This window comes from Aulostomus chinensis, chromosome 9 (assembly GCF_037954235.1).
Source record: "Aulostomus chinensis isolate RoL2024-O1b breed Wild chromosome 9, RoL_Achi_v1.0, whole genome shotgun sequence".
NCBI lineage: Eukaryota > Metazoa > Chordata > Actinopteri > Syngnathiformes > Aulostomidae > Aulostomus > Aulostomus chinensis.
In genome coordinates this window covers 21820994-21840350 of record NC_141328.1, presented here as the reverse complement: position 1 = coordinate 21840350, position 19357 = coordinate 21820994, and the positions used below count along the sequence as shown (strand labels likewise).

Genomic DNA, 19357 nt, shown 5'->3' with positions numbered 1-19357 from the left:
TGGTTTCATTTTTAAAATTTTTTGCTGTTTTGTCAAGTAAAAGGCCCTTTAAATAACTAGGATACCTGTTATTAATTAAAAAAAAATAATTTTATCAGGTGGTACATCTATAATATAGATTAATATAATAAAATTTTGCAAGTTTTGATAAAGATAAATGTTTGCGTACCCCAGTCCAAAAGTTTAAAACTACAACACGAAAACAATAAGAGGCGTGTAAACGGCCGGACGTGACGTCAGTGTCTAAAGCTTCATTTGCGATGAGTTCGCACGTGGCCTGTATTAATATTGTTTTCTTATTGCGTACACAGACACACACTCACACACACACTCCTACTTCAAGTGTTCCGGCCTACGTTCCAGCGTAGTAGGTGGCGGTAGTGCACCTTCCGCGGTAGTTGCCGCCCACATTTAAATAGAAGAAGACGAGGAGGGAGAAGAGGAAGAAGAAGTACGCACGTGTGCCAGGGAGCTGTCTTAGTAACATCAGCACCCTGTGGTCGGTGGCAGAGAGAGAGGCCCGAAGAAGGAGCGTGAACATTAGCTTCCTCCCGGTCACTTATGTTGTCTTGAATCCGCTAGTAGACGGCAAGAGGCGGCTGCTCGTTGGCGCGTGGAGCAGGACGACGGAAGTAACGTTGCAGCGAAGAAAGTTCTCGGGCCTGCGTGTTCGCGCGCGTGTGTGTATGTACATAGAGATATTCCGTAGCCAACCGTAGTTTGCCCATAAATTCATAATTTCAGAGACGGTAGAGAACTGGTCGGGGATATTAAGGCGTCATGGCGGACTACCTCATCAGCGGGCAGACCAGCTACGTCCCTGAGGACGGACTGACAGGACAGCAGCTGTTCAACGGAGGAGACGGTCTCACATACAAGTAAAGACTCCTCTCACTCCTCTGCCCCGGGCTACCAATCCCAGACAGCAGCCATCTAACCGAGCTAGCTGTGGGTGCTAACGGTTAGCCCCATGCGCTTGGCACGGTCTAGCTGTTAGCGACTCATTCTGACGTTTGGCAGAAGTCAGACGGAGGTCACGACGACCAGTGTTGGATGAATGCAACGCTGCATACCTGGTGGTTCACGTAGCACGTTAGCTGGACCGGGCTTGTGTGGGTTTTTTGTTTTGGACAGCTAGAAACAGTTTCGGTACAGACGGAACTTTTTTGTTCAAAGATAATAATTGGCAAACTCTCAAAACTCTTGAGATCCCAATAAGCAACCAGCGCGGTCCATTAGAACCCCTTCCTCCTGCCTTATTGAAATCATACGTCAAATTATTTATCGAGAGATTTTTTTTAAATTCCAAGGAATCAAGCTTTTGCAATTAGTTGTCCATTTCTTTGTGGTATGCTCATATAAAAAGTGTCATTTATGACATTTAACAGCCTGTCAACATGAGTAATCCACTATTTTAACTAGGGCAGAGTTCATTCAGCTAACTTTTATGTCACCAAGTGTTTTTGGTATAAACTTATAGTTTTGCCTTTTTAATTAAGTTTAATTTTGTCGAGTAACCGTCATTTTTGAAGGAGTCCTGATTTCTGAAATCAGTCTTAATGTAGTTTTTATATTGCTTCTTGGGTTGGATGTCCATAGTATACAGGGTAAAATGCAAAATAGTCAAAAATACTACAGATGGAATAACGTCAAGCTAGTGCACTATATCACGAGACCAGTCGCCTGCTTCACCGCAATAATAATTTTCTGCTGCCAAATAGGTTCAATGTAGGTTACGTAGTACATGTGTTTATTTTATGACCAATTTTAAATAAAAGGGGTTAATTTTGCTCCTAACAAAGACTTGGATGATGCTCTCCCTGAGACGATTACAACAACCAGGGTTTTTTTTTAGTGACATTCTTCCTGTACACACACTGGTCCCAAATTGAAGACATTGCTTCACACAGTCATGTGTGTTATGCTGGACAGTGTGGACCCGGCTATATTTAGAACATTGCCTTGTTTGATGTTTGTATATTGCCATCATGATATGATCCAATACATGAAACTACAAAGTCCTGAAAGTTTTCAGTACATGCTTTACTCTATAAATTTTATGACATAAGAGAGAGAGAGGCGGGTGTTTGTAAAGCAGACATCATTTTTAAATCATTGATGTCATTCAAGCTATGAACCAAACCATGGTTAGCTCATGAGTCAACTGTGGCGAGCAAGCAAGCAAGACAGTTTATTGCTGTCAAACTAGACGTGTGCTGGTGACCATGTTGTATTTTTGTCATGTTAGGTGATGGCAGTCACGTGTCACGCATTTGAACATGCCGTCGAAACCACGGTTACTTTTTTGGTCTTACCATCGTGTGACCCCGCCTATGGCTTACATGCCGCATGGATTGACATGCTTTGGCTTTAGCTTCCCTGCATACATATCTCACATCGCACAGGAACGCGATCCCTTCTGCGGGTTCCAGTTACATTTTTCCTTGTAGGCCTTTTGAGGATTCGTTTTTTCCAACAAGGTTGGCTAGAAAATGGTTGTGGAAACATTCCCACTGCATAAAGTTTACTCTATGCTTGAGACACTTAAGTGACATCAGCTCATCTGTTCAGAGATCTGGTGTTGTCAAATCCAGACCCCCCCCTTCTTAATGTTCCAATAAGTTCAGTAATTATGCGTCTGTAGCTTAGCTTTTGCTCTCTAACATTTAGTTTCTATCTGGTCTCTCCTTCAGTGACTTCCTGGTCCTTCCAGGATACATCGACTTCACAGCAGATCAAGTGGTGAGTGGTGCAACACCCTGCTACAACATTTAGAGGACACTCACACTGGGCGATTTGTACTGCACCCACATTTTTCCCCCCTTACGTTTTGTACGACACAGTGACGAGCCCGTACTCAAGCCCGAAACAAGGAGAGTGCTGGGAGGGTACAATCATGCCATGTGCGAATGCACTGTTCATGCATGATGTGCCCCCATAAAAATGTGCCACCGCAAAACCTGTCTGCACTCCCAGAAAGTGGTCCCAGCCCACACTTGGTCACGTTTGGTCTGTGGAACTGTCAGTCCGCAGTCAATAAGACAGAATTCATCAGTTCACTGATGAAACTCTCAGACATTCAGGTCCTAGCCTTGACTGAGACATGGATTTGCCCAGAAAACACTGCTACCCCAGCTGCACTCTCTGAGTCTGCCACACTAAGCCACACCCCTCGCTCTACTGGACGAGGAGGCGGTGCTGGCATGCTCATTCCTGAGAACTGGTCTTTTTCTGCACTCCGCCCGTCGAACAGCGAGACAACATTTGAATATCAGGCTTTAAGTGTCACTGCTCCCATCAAAGCATATGTTCTGGTTGTGTACCGCCCACCAGGGGGTAATCTGGATGGCTTTGTCTCTGAGATGGACATGTTACTCTCTGACATCCCTGACGATGGCACACCACTGATTGTCATGGGAGACATGAACATTCACCTTGACAGAACTCTGGCAAACGACTTCCTGGCACTCATCTCCTCCTTTGCACTCGAACTAGCTCCTTCTCCTCCCTCCCACAAAGCTGGTAAAGTCCTTGACTTGGTGCTGACTCGTAACTGCTCCATAACAGATGTGACAGTTACCCCACTCCACCTGTCAGACCATTTCTTGGTCAAATTTGCGGCTGCCTTTCCGCAATTGCAGACGCCCATACAGACATATCCTTCCGCAGAAACCTGAAATCCCTCACAGCAGCACAGCTGTCTGATGAGGTGAACTCCGTCATGCCTGACCACTCGCACTTTTCCTCACTTTCTGTTCATGAGGTTATAGAAACACTCTGTTCCTCTCTGGCATCCTCTCTGGACAAACTCTGCCCCCTGGTGTCCAAACCAGCCAACAAAAAACAACCAAGTCCATGGCTCTCTGAAGTTCTGAGAGAACAAAGAGCTGGACTCAGGGCAGCAGAAAGAAAGTGGCATAAATCCCAAGAACCCACAGACTTGTCCTTATACAAACAGAAACTTGCTTCCTTCACCTCATGCGTACAGTCCGCTAAGAAAGCCTTCTATCAGAACAAGATCTGTGCCACTTCTGATTCCAGAAAACTGTTCATGGCGTTTAACTCCTTGCTTTCTCCTCCAGTTGCTCAGCCTTCCACTGCGCTGACTTCAGACATGTTTGCCTCCTTTTTTTCTGAAAAGGTTGCTGCAATCAGCAACCACTTCTCTGAGCCTGACCAGTCCAGTCAGCACCAACCTGCCACTGCTGCTTCACTCTTCTTTCTTCCCCTGAGCGAAGATGAAGTCTCCAGACTTCTCCTGAGCTCAAAACCAACAACTTGTCCTCTCGATCCAATACCCACCAGCATCCTGCAGACCATTTTGCCCACTATCAAACCTGCAGTCACACATATTGTCAATTCCTCCCTGGAAACTGGCATTTTTCCTGCTACTTTTAAGCAGGCCTGTGTCACCCCACTGCTCAAAAAGCCTAATCTCAACCCCGCCAAGGTTGAAAACTACAGGCCAGTATCACTTCTGCCATTCCTGTCAAAAATGCTGGAGCGCTCAGTATTTAACCAGGTCTCTGAACATCTGCGGAACAACAACCTACTTGACTCTTTCCAGTCTGGCTTCAGGTGTGACCACTCCACTGAGACTGCACTCCTGTCAGTCACTGAGTCACTGAGACGAGCTCGAGCTGCTGGTCAGTGCTCTGTCCTACTTCTGCTGGACCTGTCTGCTGCCTTTGACACAGTGAACCATCACATTCTCCTCTCCACACTCTCTGAGCTTGGCATATCTGGTTCTGCCTTGTTGTGGTTGAAGTCCTACCTCACAGGCAGATCCTTCAGAGTGTCATGGCGAGGAAAGGTGTCTAGGTCACATGGCCTATCGACTGGGGTTCCTCAGGGGTCAGTGCTTGGTCCCCTTCTCTTCTCTCTGTACACCACCTCACTTGGTGCAGTGATCCGCTCCCATGGCTTCTCCTACCACTGTTATGCTGACGACACTCAGCTTTTCCTCTCTTTTCCACCTGATGACAGAACGGTCTCAGATTGTATATCAGCGTGTCTGGCTGATATCTCCACATGGATGAAGGAACGCCACCTTCAACTGAATCTCTCTAAGACTGAACTTATGGTCTTTCCAGCTTGTCCATCTGTTCAGCCTCAGGTCAGTGTCCAACTTGACTCAAGCCTACTTGCGCCCACAAACTCAGCCAGAAACCTGGGTGTCATGATTGATGACCAGCTGACCTTTAAGGTTCATGTGGCCTCAGTTTCTAGGTCTTGCCGTTATGCCCTCTACAACATCAGGAAGATCAGACCCTTCCTGGCCCAACAGACCACACAGATTCTGGTTCAGGCTCTTGCCATCTCACGCATTGACTACTGCAACTCTCTTCTGGCAGGCCTCCCTGCATGCTCATTCAAGCCTCTGCAGATGATCCAGAATGCAACAGCATGTCTGGTCTTCAACCAGCCAAAAAGGGCACATGTCACCCCGCTGCTGGTTTCTCTTCACTGGCTTCCAGTGGCAGCCAGGATCAAATTCAAGGCACTTATCTTGGCTTACAAAACAATCACAAGAACGGCTCCAGCCTACCTGGAATCCCTGATCCAGGTCTACTCTCCTTCTCGCCAACTACGCTCTACAAGCGAAAGACGCCTGGTGCTTCCAGCCCAGCGCTGCTCCAAATCCCTAGCCAGACTCTTCTCTTCTGTCGTTCCCAAATGGTGGAACGAACTACCGAACTCTGTGCGTTCTGCTGAGTCCCTTTCTACTTTTAAGAGGCAATTGAAGACTCAATTGTTCAGAGAGCACCTAGGCACTTAACCTGACTCTTCTCCTCTTTGTCCTGTGGGGTAGAATAAGTCAGAGGGTCCAAGACCCAGCACTTAGTGATTATGTAGCACCAACTGTGTTGTGTGATGTTGTATGTTTGTCAACAACAACAAAAAGGGAGGGGGGGGTGACACTTCTTCTGCCACTAGATGGCAGTACCTGTGACCAAATAACAACTGAAGCACTTTTGCGCTTCCTATGGACTTTTCCTTAATTAAGTCTAAATTCTTGCTTGTGTTGTACGTCGCTTTGGACGAAAGCGTCTGCTAAATGAAATTGTAGAATAAAATACTGCAACCGTCAGCTGGAAAATATTTTTGAAATCACAAATTGGATGCTAAAAGTAATTAGAGATTAACCAGAACATTCCAGCACTAGTATATTTGGTGCCTTTTTTATTGATTTATCTGCTGTATCCTTCTAGTAATATGTGATGCTGTAGCTTGGAGTGTATGCTCAACCCGCTGTCTTCCTTCCAGGACCTGACCTCAGCACTCACCAAACAAATCACGATGAAAACTCCGTTCGTCTCCTCTCCTATGGACACCGTCACAGAGGCCAACCTGGCCATCGCTATGGCTGTGAGCATGACCCACGAGCCCTCCTCACATTTTAAGACGTGTTGCTGCGATGCTCACTCACACATTCTCATCCCCTCCCAGCTAACAGGTGGCATTGGCTTCATCCACCACAACTGCACCCCAGAGTTCCAGGCCAATGAAGTTCGTAAAGTCAAGGTGGGGATGGTGACCGTTTGTCCTTGTTCTGCTTTTTTGTTTTCATTGTTTGTTTTACAGTTACATATAGCTGCTTTACTTTATACTTTAGTTATTCATCTCATAATCCGTTTTCTGTCCCATTAGTTGGTGCAGTGGATTTCCTTGTAGTTAGATCCTGTAGAACTGTTTTTATTCTTTTCCCATCCTTCTTTTCCTCCACTCCTGTCATCCCTCCTTCTGTCCCTCCCTCCCTCCCCCCCTCTCTCTCTCCAGAGGTACGAGCAGGGCTTTATCACAGACCCTGTTGTGATGAGCCCCAACGATCGCGTTCGGGATGTCTTCCAGGCAAAAGCACGTCACGGCTTCTGTGGCATTCCCATCACAGACAACGGTAAAATGGGCAGCAAGCTGGTGGGCATCATCTCTTCCAGAGACATCGACTTCCTCAAGTCCGAGGACCACGACCTGCCACTCAGCGAGGTGGGTCGCTCTTAGAAATGGAACTTAAAAGGAAAAATGGAACTTCCTCTCTTTTTTTTTCAATAGAAAAGAAACAAAGGGATACTTGAGCTGCTCCCTAATAGTCAGTTAAACTGTAGCTGGTCGTCCGACTTGCTGGCGAAAATGTGGGAATTTAAATGCCAACCATTATCATGTTTTTTGGAATTGTAGTGTCATTATTGAATTTTGGAAAGAAATACATAAAGATATCCTGCATGTCTTTACTTGTCAATTTCCATTTGAAATTAAGACTATTTTCTTTGGGCTGTTACCTCAAGAATGGAGGAAAAAAGACAAATATCTGTTAAATGTGTTGCTCACAGCTGCAAAAAAATCTATCACTAAAAAATGGATGTTGCAAGAAAGGCCGACCCTGAATGAGTGGATGGACATTATCGTGGATATTTACAAAATGGAGAAGATCACAGCCTCTGTTAACCAAACACTGGACCTGTTCTCATCACGGTGGGAAAAATGGATAATATATGCAAGACCGCGCAGACCAGAACTCTTTCCTTCAGTTATGTAATTGCTGTACTTACAGGAGACAATCTACTCCCTCCCTTTTCTGTTTTTATTAGGGCCTGAGCCAGAAGGTACTTCTGGTTTTATGTTGTCTTTTTATTGAAAAACTGTCAATAAAAAGATAATTAGAAAAAAAATAAATAAATAAACTGTAGCTGGCCAGAAGAGTAAATGGGCATTAACATAGGTTGATGTCAACAATTCATTTTTATTTAACCAAGATTTAATATCATTAGTACGAATGAATTTTCAATAATATGTATTTTTTTTCTCCCTTTTTTGGACAGCATGTTTGATAAAACACCAAGGAGAAATGTTCCAAGTTTTGTTGTCTTTTTTGACTGCGTGTGTGTGTGTCACCATCTTGGCAGGTGATGACAAAGGGGGAGGATCTTGTTGTTGCCCCTGCTGGAGTTACGCTAAAAGAAGCTAATGAAATCCTTCAGAGGAGTAAGAAAGGTGAACAGCAGCAGCAAACCATTAAGTGTGTGTGTGTGTGTGTGTGTGTGTGTGTGTTTGTGTCCGTGTGTGTCCGTGTTTGACCTCTCTGACTCGTCCTGCAGGTAAACTGCCTATAGTGAATGAAGAAGGTTGCCTGGTGTCCATCATCGCCCGCACAGACCTGAAGAAGAACAGAGACTTCCCTCTGGCTTCCAAAGATTCCCGCAAACAGCTGCTGTGTGGCGCTGCCATTGGCACCCACAGTGACGACAAGTACCGCCTGGACCTGCTGGTGCAAAGTGGGGTGGATGTGGTTGTGCTGGTGAGGAAAGCGTTCACTACAGGTCTGAGTGACTGAAAGGAATGTAATATGTTGGTGGGAAATCGATGTCACCTTGTGTGCCGCAGGACTCGTCTCAGGGCAACTCCATCTTCCAGATCAACATGATCAAGTATATCAAAGAGAAGTACCCGAGCTTACAGGTCATCGGTGGCAACGGTAACTACCCTGATTTTTACCCACACACAAACGTGGAAAATAACCAGGCTGCCCTAATACCTCTAATAAGTGGCTGGGCCCGTAGCAGTAAATGGACCTAAATGTTGCTGGAGGAGTGGAGCTGAACAGTGTCTCCCTCTAGCATCCTCTCTGTCTCCCTCTGTCCCCTGCAGTGGTGACTGCAGCTCAGGCTAAGAACCTCATTGACGCAGGGGTGGATGGACTGCGAGTCGGGATGGGCAGTGGCTCCATTTGCATCACGCAGGAAGGTGAGTGATGCCACCCAACTCGTCAAACGCAACCAGCCTTGCTTACTGCCTGCACCCACAAAGCAGCGCTCAAGCAGCACGGAGAAAAGGAACACTGGAGGGGGAAGCAGCTTTACTTTTACTTTGAGTGACAAATGTAGATGCTAAAACATCTTTTTGCCATTTTGCTCAGCTGATCCTAACATCTGGGTCAAACTACAAAACCGCAGCTCATAAAAAGCTCAAAAAAGTCTAGCGTGCTATAGTTAAGACTGCACGACACCTTATGAAGACTGCTGTTTGACATCTTGTGCATTCTTGGTCTGCAACGTTCTCCGTGGTACTGTGGACGCAATGGTTGTTGGCATCCCTGGTTCCAGATGTTTGCCTCTGGCCCCCCCCAGCCTGATCATCTCGCAGGTCATGAGAGGTCACGAGCTATAGCTAGTGGGGGTGGTGAGTGTATAGTTGACCGTTGTATCACCTCATCCGTCACTGGGACAAATGTTGTCATCTGATCTTGACTAAGGACAGAAGTTGAGTTGAAGGTAAAATGAACCATTCCTGATAGTGGAGGTTTGTCTGTGGTCCCTGTACGTCTCTAATTGATGTCTGTTCACCTCGTCTAAGATTACTTTCAAACCATAAACAGTGGGTTCTTTTATTCTTTTCCTTTAAACCTACTATATTCTTGTTTTTGTCTGCCATCTTCATGTCACGCCTTCATACCTGCCTCCTCTCCTTTCTTTCCATCTCTTACACTGTCGGTATGGTGTGAGTGTTGATGTATGCGTGTGTGTGTGTAACTGTGTCCAGCTCCCCTCAGTGTACCACCAGCAATAAAGCTCCACAGCCCCAAAACCCCAACCACTGTTACAGGATACTCCAGTAAGTTACCCCCCACGCACACACACCCTTTGGCCTGCTCTGAGCTCCCATTGGCTCCACTGTCACAGTGTGCCCCCTCCCCCTCACAGCCTGCTGCATTGATTGGTTAACTGCTTTGCACCAATAGAAGTAGTGGTAGACGGTTTGTTTCTGAGAGCTGGCCTTGGGTGTTGTGGGGTTTTGGGGTTTTGCTTGTTCCTGTGTCCTCACTAATCTGTCAATCATCCTGAGTAAATATTGCTCCTCCTCCACCTACGTCACTGACCCTTGATTCTCTGGTCTTGATGATGACGTCAGAGTGACCTCTTGTATCTTGTGGTTACAGTTGAATTTTGGAGGTGTGAACGAGCATCTTGATTGTTCGTGATGGAGATGATTCTGAATTGATTCTCAAATGTTTAAAAGAAATCATCTCATGCCGCTATTAGGACTGGTATCAGGATACATAATTTTATTCCATTATTTTATTGTTTGTGTTTTATACCAATGTATTACAAAATGATATGATCCATATAGCAATAGACATAATTTGCAGAGAGGTTCAAAATGGAGCAATATAACCTGCTGTGTAACTCACAGGGAGTCTAAAAAAAGGTATATTGATTACTCAACAGACAAATTGGGTCAAACTTATTGTTTTTGTTTGTTGTATTTCCTATGTACTTTATTGCGCTAGCTGCGCAGCAAAGTGATTTCTTCATGAATGTCTTTAATTTTTATGTATCAGTTTTGGTAGCTGGAATATTGATGTGGATTTGTAAGGGGGTGGTAGTTGCAATATCAATTTTATTGCACAGCCCTAGTGGTTGTTCCTAGACAGAGAGGAAGTACCTATTATACTGAGGCAAATGTTAGCGGCGCCACATACTTTGAACATAAAGGGAACTGGTATTTGACTGCTGGTGCATTGGATGAAAAAGTAGCAGTGTGAGGTATTGCAGGAGTTGAGGATGCAGTACATTCAGATGGATTGACACTTGTTGTCTGGTGCACAGTAATTGTACAGAGAGGCTCGTGATGATGATGATGATGATGATGATGGTGGTGGTGATTCACACCTGTGGTGGCTGGTCCAAACTCTCGGTGCTGCTGCTGCTGCTTTGTGTCAAGGTTGTGGCTGGTTTGCTACCTGGTTGTTGTTGAACACACTCGGTCTTCTGTCACACTGACCACTAATGCAGCGCTGGCTCTGGCAATCAAGGACGGCTTCAGTTTTTTTCAACCTGGGCCTTATTTTCCATGGTTGAAGTGATCGACAGCAAGCACATTTTTGGAATCCCTCCTATATTGAGCCAGAGTGCTATCGCTGGCTCAATTTCACTGTTCCTTTACGTCTGGAGAACATGATTCACAGGCCGGGGTGTCTCTGGAGCACCACAGTGCTTCCTGTAGAATTGTAATAATGTTGGGACACGTTTTACCCTCGTCAAAAAGGCTCAGCTCATGCAGTAGAAATTTTTGATGAATCGAGTGCCCAGACATGCTGCTGCTGGGTCCAAGTCACCTATGACATCTGATCCTATTTTTTTTATTTTTACATGTATGGTTGAAGGATGATGTGCATTTTGGAGGAGAGAAGAAAAACCCTGTATCGTCACTGCAGAAACATTTGCACAGGTTTATTCACCCCTCATGAGCAGGGGTCTGTCATGAATGGGAGGCTGGTAGTATGCTTTTCCAGAAAGAGGAGAACAAGACTGCCGCTGTTGAATTACATCTGTTTATGTGCATTTCAAGCATCTTTTAGGCGAGAATGTAGTTGTTCAGACATGTAACCTGTGCTCATTTAATCCGGATGATGCTGCGCTCAGCTTTCTCGTCACGGCTGCTGGCGAGTGCTGAGGCTTGCTACCTAGCTTAACCGGCCCCTCTCCCAGGACATCTCATGTTTAACCACCACACAGACATTCGAGCCAGCAGCAAACCACAACATGACTCGCCCATGTCAAGACTGGAACAAGGTTTTCTTGGCCAGGCAACATCCTACTGGCCACTGTCCTGGCCAGCAGAGATTGCCAGCAAGCTGTTTCTGCTCCTCATGAACAGGCAGTCAGTGCTCACGATCACAGTTGACTGCAGCCACAGGCTGGGCTGCCAAACCTGTAACCCACGTCACCGAAACCATCCTGGAATCTACCACTAGCTCATCTTTCCCTTTACGTGTTCAACATATTGGCTTGATGCATAAAAACCTTGAGAGTGTTCATCAAGCAGCATCAGTTCGTCCTGCTTCTGTTGGGGGCTTCTATCAGCGGAGCAGCCGCCAACAGGAAACACATGCCCTGTAACTGTGCCAGTGGATGGTTCCTCTCAGAGCTCCTGGAGCTGTTTGGTCGAAAAACACCTATAGATACGAATGTATGATATGAGCAAAGCGGTTAGTGGTTTAAAAAAAAAAAAAAAAAGACTTCCTCTTTTTTGGGGGGATGTTCGATTTATTAACATCTGTATGACGTCAGAAGGATTTGAGTTTTGGTGTATTGCTGTTTGTCTGCTGATTTGAGACTTTTTAACTTCCTCGTTCTGATTTATTTTTTCATCATGACTTTGGAGACCTAACTGTCAGCTCACTGTGTGTGTGTGTGTGTGTGTGTGGTTTTTTTGGTTTTTTTGGTTTTTTTAAGCGTTAACACCACCTTCTGGGAATATCCAACCTCTAAACTACAATGTAGTGTTATTTCTGTGTTGTAAGGCTCTTGTATGTGGGGATTTACCAAAACCTTCACTGGCTTATTTTCTACTACATGAATTGTGGATTTGGTAGAAAACCGGCTGCATGTCAAAGCCAGCAGTCACAAAGAGACTTAATGATCCCCATTTATGACTTTAACCTCTTAATCAGCATCTCTCTCTCTCTCTGTCTCTGTCTCTGTCACTCTCACTCTCACTCTCACTCACACACACACCCCCCCCCCCTTATATCTCCTCCTGACAGTGCTGGCATGTGGCAGGCCTCAAGCCACAGCTGTGTATAAGGTGTCGGAATATGCCAGGCGTTTTGGTGTGCCGGTCATTGCTGACGGTGGGATCCAGACTGTGGGACACATTTCCAAAGCCCTGGCGCTGGGAGCATCCACAGGTATGGATACAAATGACTGGGTTACAGACAAGCAACCCCATGCTACAAACCTGTCATATTCAGGTCATGAAGTAGATGAGCAGCGAGGATTAGGATTGGAACGGTAGATTTCTGGGTTATGGCCTCCCTGTGAAACCATATTTTCTACTCGATGAAAGCCTGCCAATCATCTCGAATGCCCCGTCTGCCAGTGTGTTTGGAAGCCTGAGGGTTGAACCTCCACCCCTGTAACCTCCCATCATCTCTTTGTGTAGTGATGATGGGCTCTCTGCTGGCTGCTACAAGTGAAGCTCCCGGCGAATACTTCTTCTCTGACGGTATCAGACTGAAGAAGTACCGCGGCATGGGCTCCCTGGACGCCATGGACAAAAACCTGGGCTCACAGACAAGATACTTCAGGTATGGAAACGGAGTGGAAACGCAGAAGAACAGCACAAAGGGGGAAAAAATGAATAAAAGAAATTAAATGTTGATCATGCTCCTACAAACTTGTTTGAGACATCTCTTCCTGTTTATCCTGATCATAACCAGTAATAACAATATTTTTTTGTCCTTCATCATTTACATTCCACAAAAAGTTTAAAAATCAAATAAACTGACCCATGCCAGGAAAGACTCGCCCTGCACTAACAGAGGGGGAAAAGGTGCCATCTAAAGAAGAGAAGCTGTCATCTGTATACAGGAATGCTGTGATTCACTGAGCCTGTGGGATGCCCACCCACCAAGACTCAGGCAGCAGTACTGCCTCTGGTGGTAATGAGTCTACTAGAATAGCAGGGATAGTCAGTGTACCACAATACTCAAATAAAACATTACATCTCTATTTGAAGCTGAAAGAAAAGATCCCACAGACATGATGAAGCACTAGGTGGCAGCACACGAGCTGTAGAACTGAGGAACAGCTGCCAGTTTCAAAGGGAGGCTCAGTGAACGGAGATGAAGGATTATTGGCTATCAAAGGACGTCGTGTAGAAGAAACTGAATGTATGTGAGTTGCTTTAAGGTCTGATTCGGAGAAGCAGGGGTCTACATTTCATTCGACAGAAAGGACTAGATAAGTCAAGACAGTCCTCATGTACTTGGTGTCCTCTGAAGTTCTGTAAAACAGAAATATTGGGCTGAAGAGTTACTGCCTTTAAGTTCAGATAATATTCTGATGATCCTTTTTAGACATCTCCAAACAGAACTATTGAATGAAAGGCAGGGGTAAAGGGGGCTCCTTGTTCCAGGCTGTGGTCAGAAGCACTAATCTGGATCTCATCCCCTCCCCCCCAGTGAGTGTGACAAAATCAAAGTTGCTCAGGGTGTTTCTGGAGCCGTGCAGGACAAAGGCTCCATCCACAAGTTTGTCCCCTACCTGCTAGCAGGCATTCAGCACTCCTGTCAGGACATCGGAGCCAAGAGTCTCACACAGCTCAGGTACGCGCTTGCTAGTGTCGAAATACTTGAACCAGCTGCTGTGTTGCATGCACAAACTGGAATATATGCTTTACATGTCACTAAGATATTCCCATCATCCTCTGCTCTCCTTTTTGTAGTTCTTATGTGAAAATGTTAGCATGTTTGCGTAGGCTAAACTAAGGCAGTAAACATGTCTGCTCGTATGTAAGCATTTAGCTCAAAGTACCATCCAACTGTTGCCTCATGGAGCTGCTTCGTGACCTTGAACTATACTAGAGGCTCTATGGTAGCACTTGCGTTATACTGCATTCCTTCCCCACAGTTTCCCTTTTTCACACACTTGTTTCCCTCTGTGTCACATTGTTTTTCTCCCCCTTGATGCGTGGTGTCTAACAAGCGCTTCCCTCTTCCTGGCAGAGCCATGATGTACTCAGGGGATCTGAAATTTGAAAAGAGAACAACGTCGGCTCAAATGGAGGGTGGCGTCCACAGTCTGCACAGGTATACACACACACACACACACACACACTCCATGACTGTTTATTCAGTATAGTCAGCTAAGGAGAAACATTGTTCACTTGACTTTGGTGTTCCATCATTTTCAGACTTCTTAGTTTCGTGTTTGGCCTCAACTACACAACCCCTGAAGTGACTGTAGTTCCTCTTCGGTTGTGGCTGCTGTCATCTGTCTTGATAGGAAATTTTAGGACACATCCTCGATAGTCCTGCCCTCTTTTATCACTTACCGCCTCTTCTCTCTCTGCATTGCTTTCTCCGTCTCTCCCTCTCTCACAGTTATGAGAAACGTCTGTTCTGAGATCCGCCCCTGCACACAGAGAATGCTTCCAGCAGACGGAATTATGCAAACTCTCCAGATCCTCCTCAAGTAACACCTCATACAAAGAAGTGCTTCAAAGACGAGCTCATCACTTACGCTACTCTTCCCAGGATCGCCAGTCTTCCTGCTAGTATCCTCTATGCATCCCAGCCATGTTTGATGGAGGAGAACGAAGCATTTATCAGTCATTGCACGTGTGATTGATCCTCCAATGCCTTCCTCAAATGTCTCCAGGAAACTGGTGTCTGTTGTCAATGATAATAAAATCTTATGTTTTTCCACACACTGTTGTCATCTTTTTTTTTTTGGTCAGCTTTTTACACTGCTCCAGATAAATCTCTGCAATATAAAATGAGACTCTCTTGAGCATGAATATCACGTTTGACCTCAGGGAGACATGCTACAGCTTGTGTCACCTCAACAAGGATGCACAGGAAAGCCTTGAGCTGAACTATTGGATTTTTAATGGAAATAGCCACTGAATATTATCAAGGCAAACAAGAACCATAACACCAAACGACATTACAATTGTGATCAAGCCCTCATTAACTTGCTGCACTCATGAATTTACAGGTAAAACCGTCAGTACCGGTCCATTATCTCCCCAGTTTGTGTGCGGGTGCGTGACAGCCAGCCAGCTTCTCCACCTGCCTCCGTCAGACGTCTCCAGGGAGGATCAGCTACTCCGACAAATCCACCGGACTTTCCAGGCTTAAAACCCAGACAGACTGCTGGGACTTCTCCAGTCACACTCTGTTGGTCACAGTTCTCATCAATCATCTTCCTAATTATCACACGTCAACCGACCGGCTTCAGCAAAAAACTGATGTGTGGAATACTGTGCGCCACTCATCCCTGCTTCGATGAGGCGATTATTCTCAACACTTGAATATTGAATTGAATGCATTTGATTCAGTTATTCACACAAGTAAAATTTAATGAATGTCATATATGCCCCCCCCCAAAAAATTAAGCATAATAACTGCAGTCAGAATTTATCTTTTTAAAAAGATGCTAATGGAGGAGCTAGCGTTAGTAAGCTCAGGTGCAAGCTTGTTAGGTGTTTGATTTGTGAGAGGTTTGTTCATGATTAGCATGTAAGGCTGCGTAACTTGAAAGCAACCTTAAAATTGTTGGGTTTTTTTGTAAATTTTAATATCGTGCTACGATTTGTGACATTAAAAGAAATTCTAATGACATCATTTTTCTGATTTTCATTTACAAACCCACATAAATGATATGATTTTTGTGGGGAGTGTATCAAACAGGTGTGTAGTACACAATGTGTAGCCAGGACGTCAGGATGATATTAGTGTGGTATTGGCACACAGAATAAGCCTTAAACAAATCTTGTGCTTTATACATTTGATTCATTGTGCAGCCCTATGACATTGTGTATCCTTGAGTTATGAAAGAAACGGATGTGTTACGAGGTCGCAGTGACTTTGACCTTTGACCCAATCAGTTCATCCTTGAGTTCAAAGGACAGCTGAACCAAATGCGAATTGACTTTGGTGCTGCAGAACTGTTGTGATCACAAAAATAGGATCGACAACCCAAAACCAAATGCCACAGCCATGGAACTCGGAGATGACCTTGGAGACTTTTTTTTATTTTCATATTTTTTGGGGTGATATTAAGAGAAAAATATACACATAGTTCGAGACCACAAGATAGAGCTTGTTCCCTCAATGTAGCTAAATTGAAGCCAAAGGATGTCATGTATTCCTTTAATGTCATGAATCCATGGCTACAATACAGTTTGCACTCAAAATATCATTAAGCTGTGGCCTCTAACTATGTGTTCTTCCTTAAATTCAGGTTAATATCTCCTGGCCTTGAAAATAACTAAATGGAGGGACAGAGTTTTATATTGTGGCCTTAAAATAATTAAATGGGTGATCATTTCTCCTTGGATCAGATTTGTTTTTGTGTCTGTGCTCATATGACCCCTCCTGGCATCTGTAGTTGCCACTCTTTTCTTTCTCAGGTCCAGCAGCCTCCAGCCACAATGACATTTCTGATTTTAGTTGGCCAGATTTTATATTCAATCAAATAAGCGTTGTCTGCAAAACTAAAAAAACAACAACAAACCAAACCCCAAAAAATGACATCATCACTGCTCTGCAGAACATCAAGTTTGTCAGCATGGAGTAACCGGATAAAACCAAATAATGATCTGCACGTATTCACATTGATAAGTGACCCCAAAAAATATGTATTTTAATATTTTGGGTGATCTGTGAATTAGGCAAGTTGTAACTCCACCCTGATAAAACCAAATAATGATCTGCACGTATTCACATTGATAAGTGACCCAAAAAAATACGTATTTTAATATTTTGGGTGATCTGTGAATTAGGCAAGTTGTAACTCCACCCTGACTTTGGTTTAACAGGTAGAGCCAGACTCAACTGCTGTTACACCCAGTCACACTGACTCTTCAGAAAAATGTCACCAGATTGTAACCTTGATCGTGCAAACATGTGACACCTGGAGAACCCCCCCCCCCCCCCAAAAAAAAACAACCAAAAAACAAGCATTTACTTCATGTGTCTGCCTTTGCGCGACACAAAAACAAAATATCGCGACACTACGCAGGGCGAGTCCGTTGCTGAGAGGTAAACTGAAAGTACAAGCAGAGAAGAAACCTAACTGACTTCACGCTCCAGCTGAGTCGAGAGGCATTTTCTTCAAACAAACGAGTGTTCATCTGTCCTCACCTGGCGCACATTTGAAATCTGAATGACAAAAAGGAGGAGCAGCAGCTGCCTGCGTCCAGCAGGGAGTGGATGAGGGAGGAGTTCTGTCTGACCAGCAGAAGTGAAAGTGAAATGAATCTCTGGAGTATTTAAAGAGGAAGTTTGATTCCTCGGAGCTGCAGACGGGACATACTGCTCAGGGATGGCGGTAAGACGTGCTCCTGTGAGGTGCTTTTTCTTGATGTGTATCATCAATGTGAGTACTGCTCTGTACAAACGCCTGCCTACTTGTGTACTTTCACTCACTTCATTCTGTAGGTTTTGTTTCTAAGTGAGTCCTTCAACCTCCCCTCCGTGTCCTTGTTTGACTTCTCTCCTTTAAACTTTGTCCTCACATTCAACTTGTAAATTCTCGCCGGTGTTTGTTCATTGTTTGAACGCTCCGTCAGGGTCCGAGGGTTCGGAGGACAACCTGAGGTTTCACAAGGTTGCAGTGATTTAGGAAGATAGATGTCAGTTATTTTACACGCAGGACGAGTCGCACCATGCAAGTCTCTTCCTTATTGTGTTTGACTTCGTTCTGACGGCTCTTCCTGATCAGCTTGACCTCCCGTGCCCCCCCCCCCTTCCCCCGCTCACTTGCTTTCTTTTTCTCTCAATAGGTTTTGCAAGATGGAAAACGCATACAACGGCTTGTTGCTGTGTAGGTGAGTGGTCCGTCTTGTCTGTAATGGAAGGATGTGAACGGATCACACATTCCTGGTGTAAAAAAACAACAACCTGAGTTTCATCTTTGACAGGATAAAAGAGCTTTGACATTTGATGCTGCAAAAAAAAAAAAAAAAAAATCAACAACTTCTGTGAGGATGAATCTCATTTGAAGTTCCCACCCCCCCCCCCAAAAAAAACCAAACCCTGATAAAAACACAACTTATTGTTTGAGCAAGAGAGCAGGTCACATGACCGAGCTGTGAAAGTGACACTTGTGCAAAACTGAAACTGATCAAGTCATGAAGATGTTTTCAGAATGTTTCAAATCTTTCTCCTTCTTTTCCCCGAGCACTAAATTGTGAATTTTATCATAAACGTGTTGGCAGGATAATCAAACTTTTTTCTTTTTTTTTTTAAAAGGCCTAAACATCATCGAGGTAAAAATAATAGTATATATTTGAAAAATGGTTTTAAAAAGATGTATTTTTGTTAAAAAGATCAGTTTTTGGAATATTCAGTTTTCTGTAGAGAAGCGGGCTTCGTTTTTTTTTTTAATCTTCATTGGACGGGGTTCACCTGCTGTGGGCATCATTTTCATTGATATACAATATAGATTATTGGTAATGATTCATTTTTTTCACTTTGGAAAAGCTTTGAAATACAGATTAAATCATGAAATCCCAGCGGACGGAGCGGGACAGGTGGTCGACTTGCACGTCTTTGTCAAACTGGATTGAATGAGGAATTGATGGCGTCTTTATATCTGGGAAGTCAAAGGTCAACATGGATCTGAAGGAATCTTGTACATTTTTGATATTTTTGGTCAATATAACTTTTCTCTTTGGTTTTATTTTGTCCTGTTTGTCAAGTCAACCAGGATGACGCTAAAAGAATTAGTTCAAGTTGTTGCTAAAGGGGCGGCACGGCTCAGAGGTAGAGAGGCTGCCTAGCTCGTGAAAGGTCGCTGGTTTGACCCTCACTTCCCCTGGTGACCATGTCCAAGTGTCCTTGAGCAAG

At 44.6% G+C, this 19357-nt stretch overlaps 1 protein-coding gene and 1 long non-coding RNA gene across 2 annotated transcripts; one reads left to right on the top strand and one right to left on the bottom strand.

Moving 5' to 3' along the window:
• The first annotated feature begins 301 nt into the window (after positions 1-301).
• Positions 302-15210, top strand: impdh2 (IMP (inosine 5'-monophosphate) dehydrogenase 2). The gene is made up of 14 exons (XM_086214267.1): positions 302-878; positions 2694-2742; positions 6268-6369; positions 6451-6525; positions 6781-6987; positions 7905-7992; positions 8097-8296; positions 8383-8473; positions 8647-8742; positions 12545-12688; positions 12943-13087; positions 13964-14107; positions 14507-14590; positions 14885-15210. The coding sequence occupies exons 1-14, from the start codon at positions 781-783 to the stop codon at positions 14904-14906; spliced, it is 1545 nt and encodes a 514-aa protein (XP_086070393.1). The 5' UTR covers positions 302-780; the 3' UTR covers positions 14907-15210.
• LOC147256338 (uncharacterized) lies at positions 14610-17646 on the bottom strand. The gene is made up of 3 exons (XR_015117914.1): positions 17588-17646; positions 15517-15680; positions 14610-15172 (listed from the first exon to the last, which is right to left on the bottom strand). It is a non-coding gene; the product is annotated as an uncharacterized LOC147256338 (long non-coding RNA).
• Between the last annotated feature and the right edge of the window lie 1711 nt (positions 17647-19357).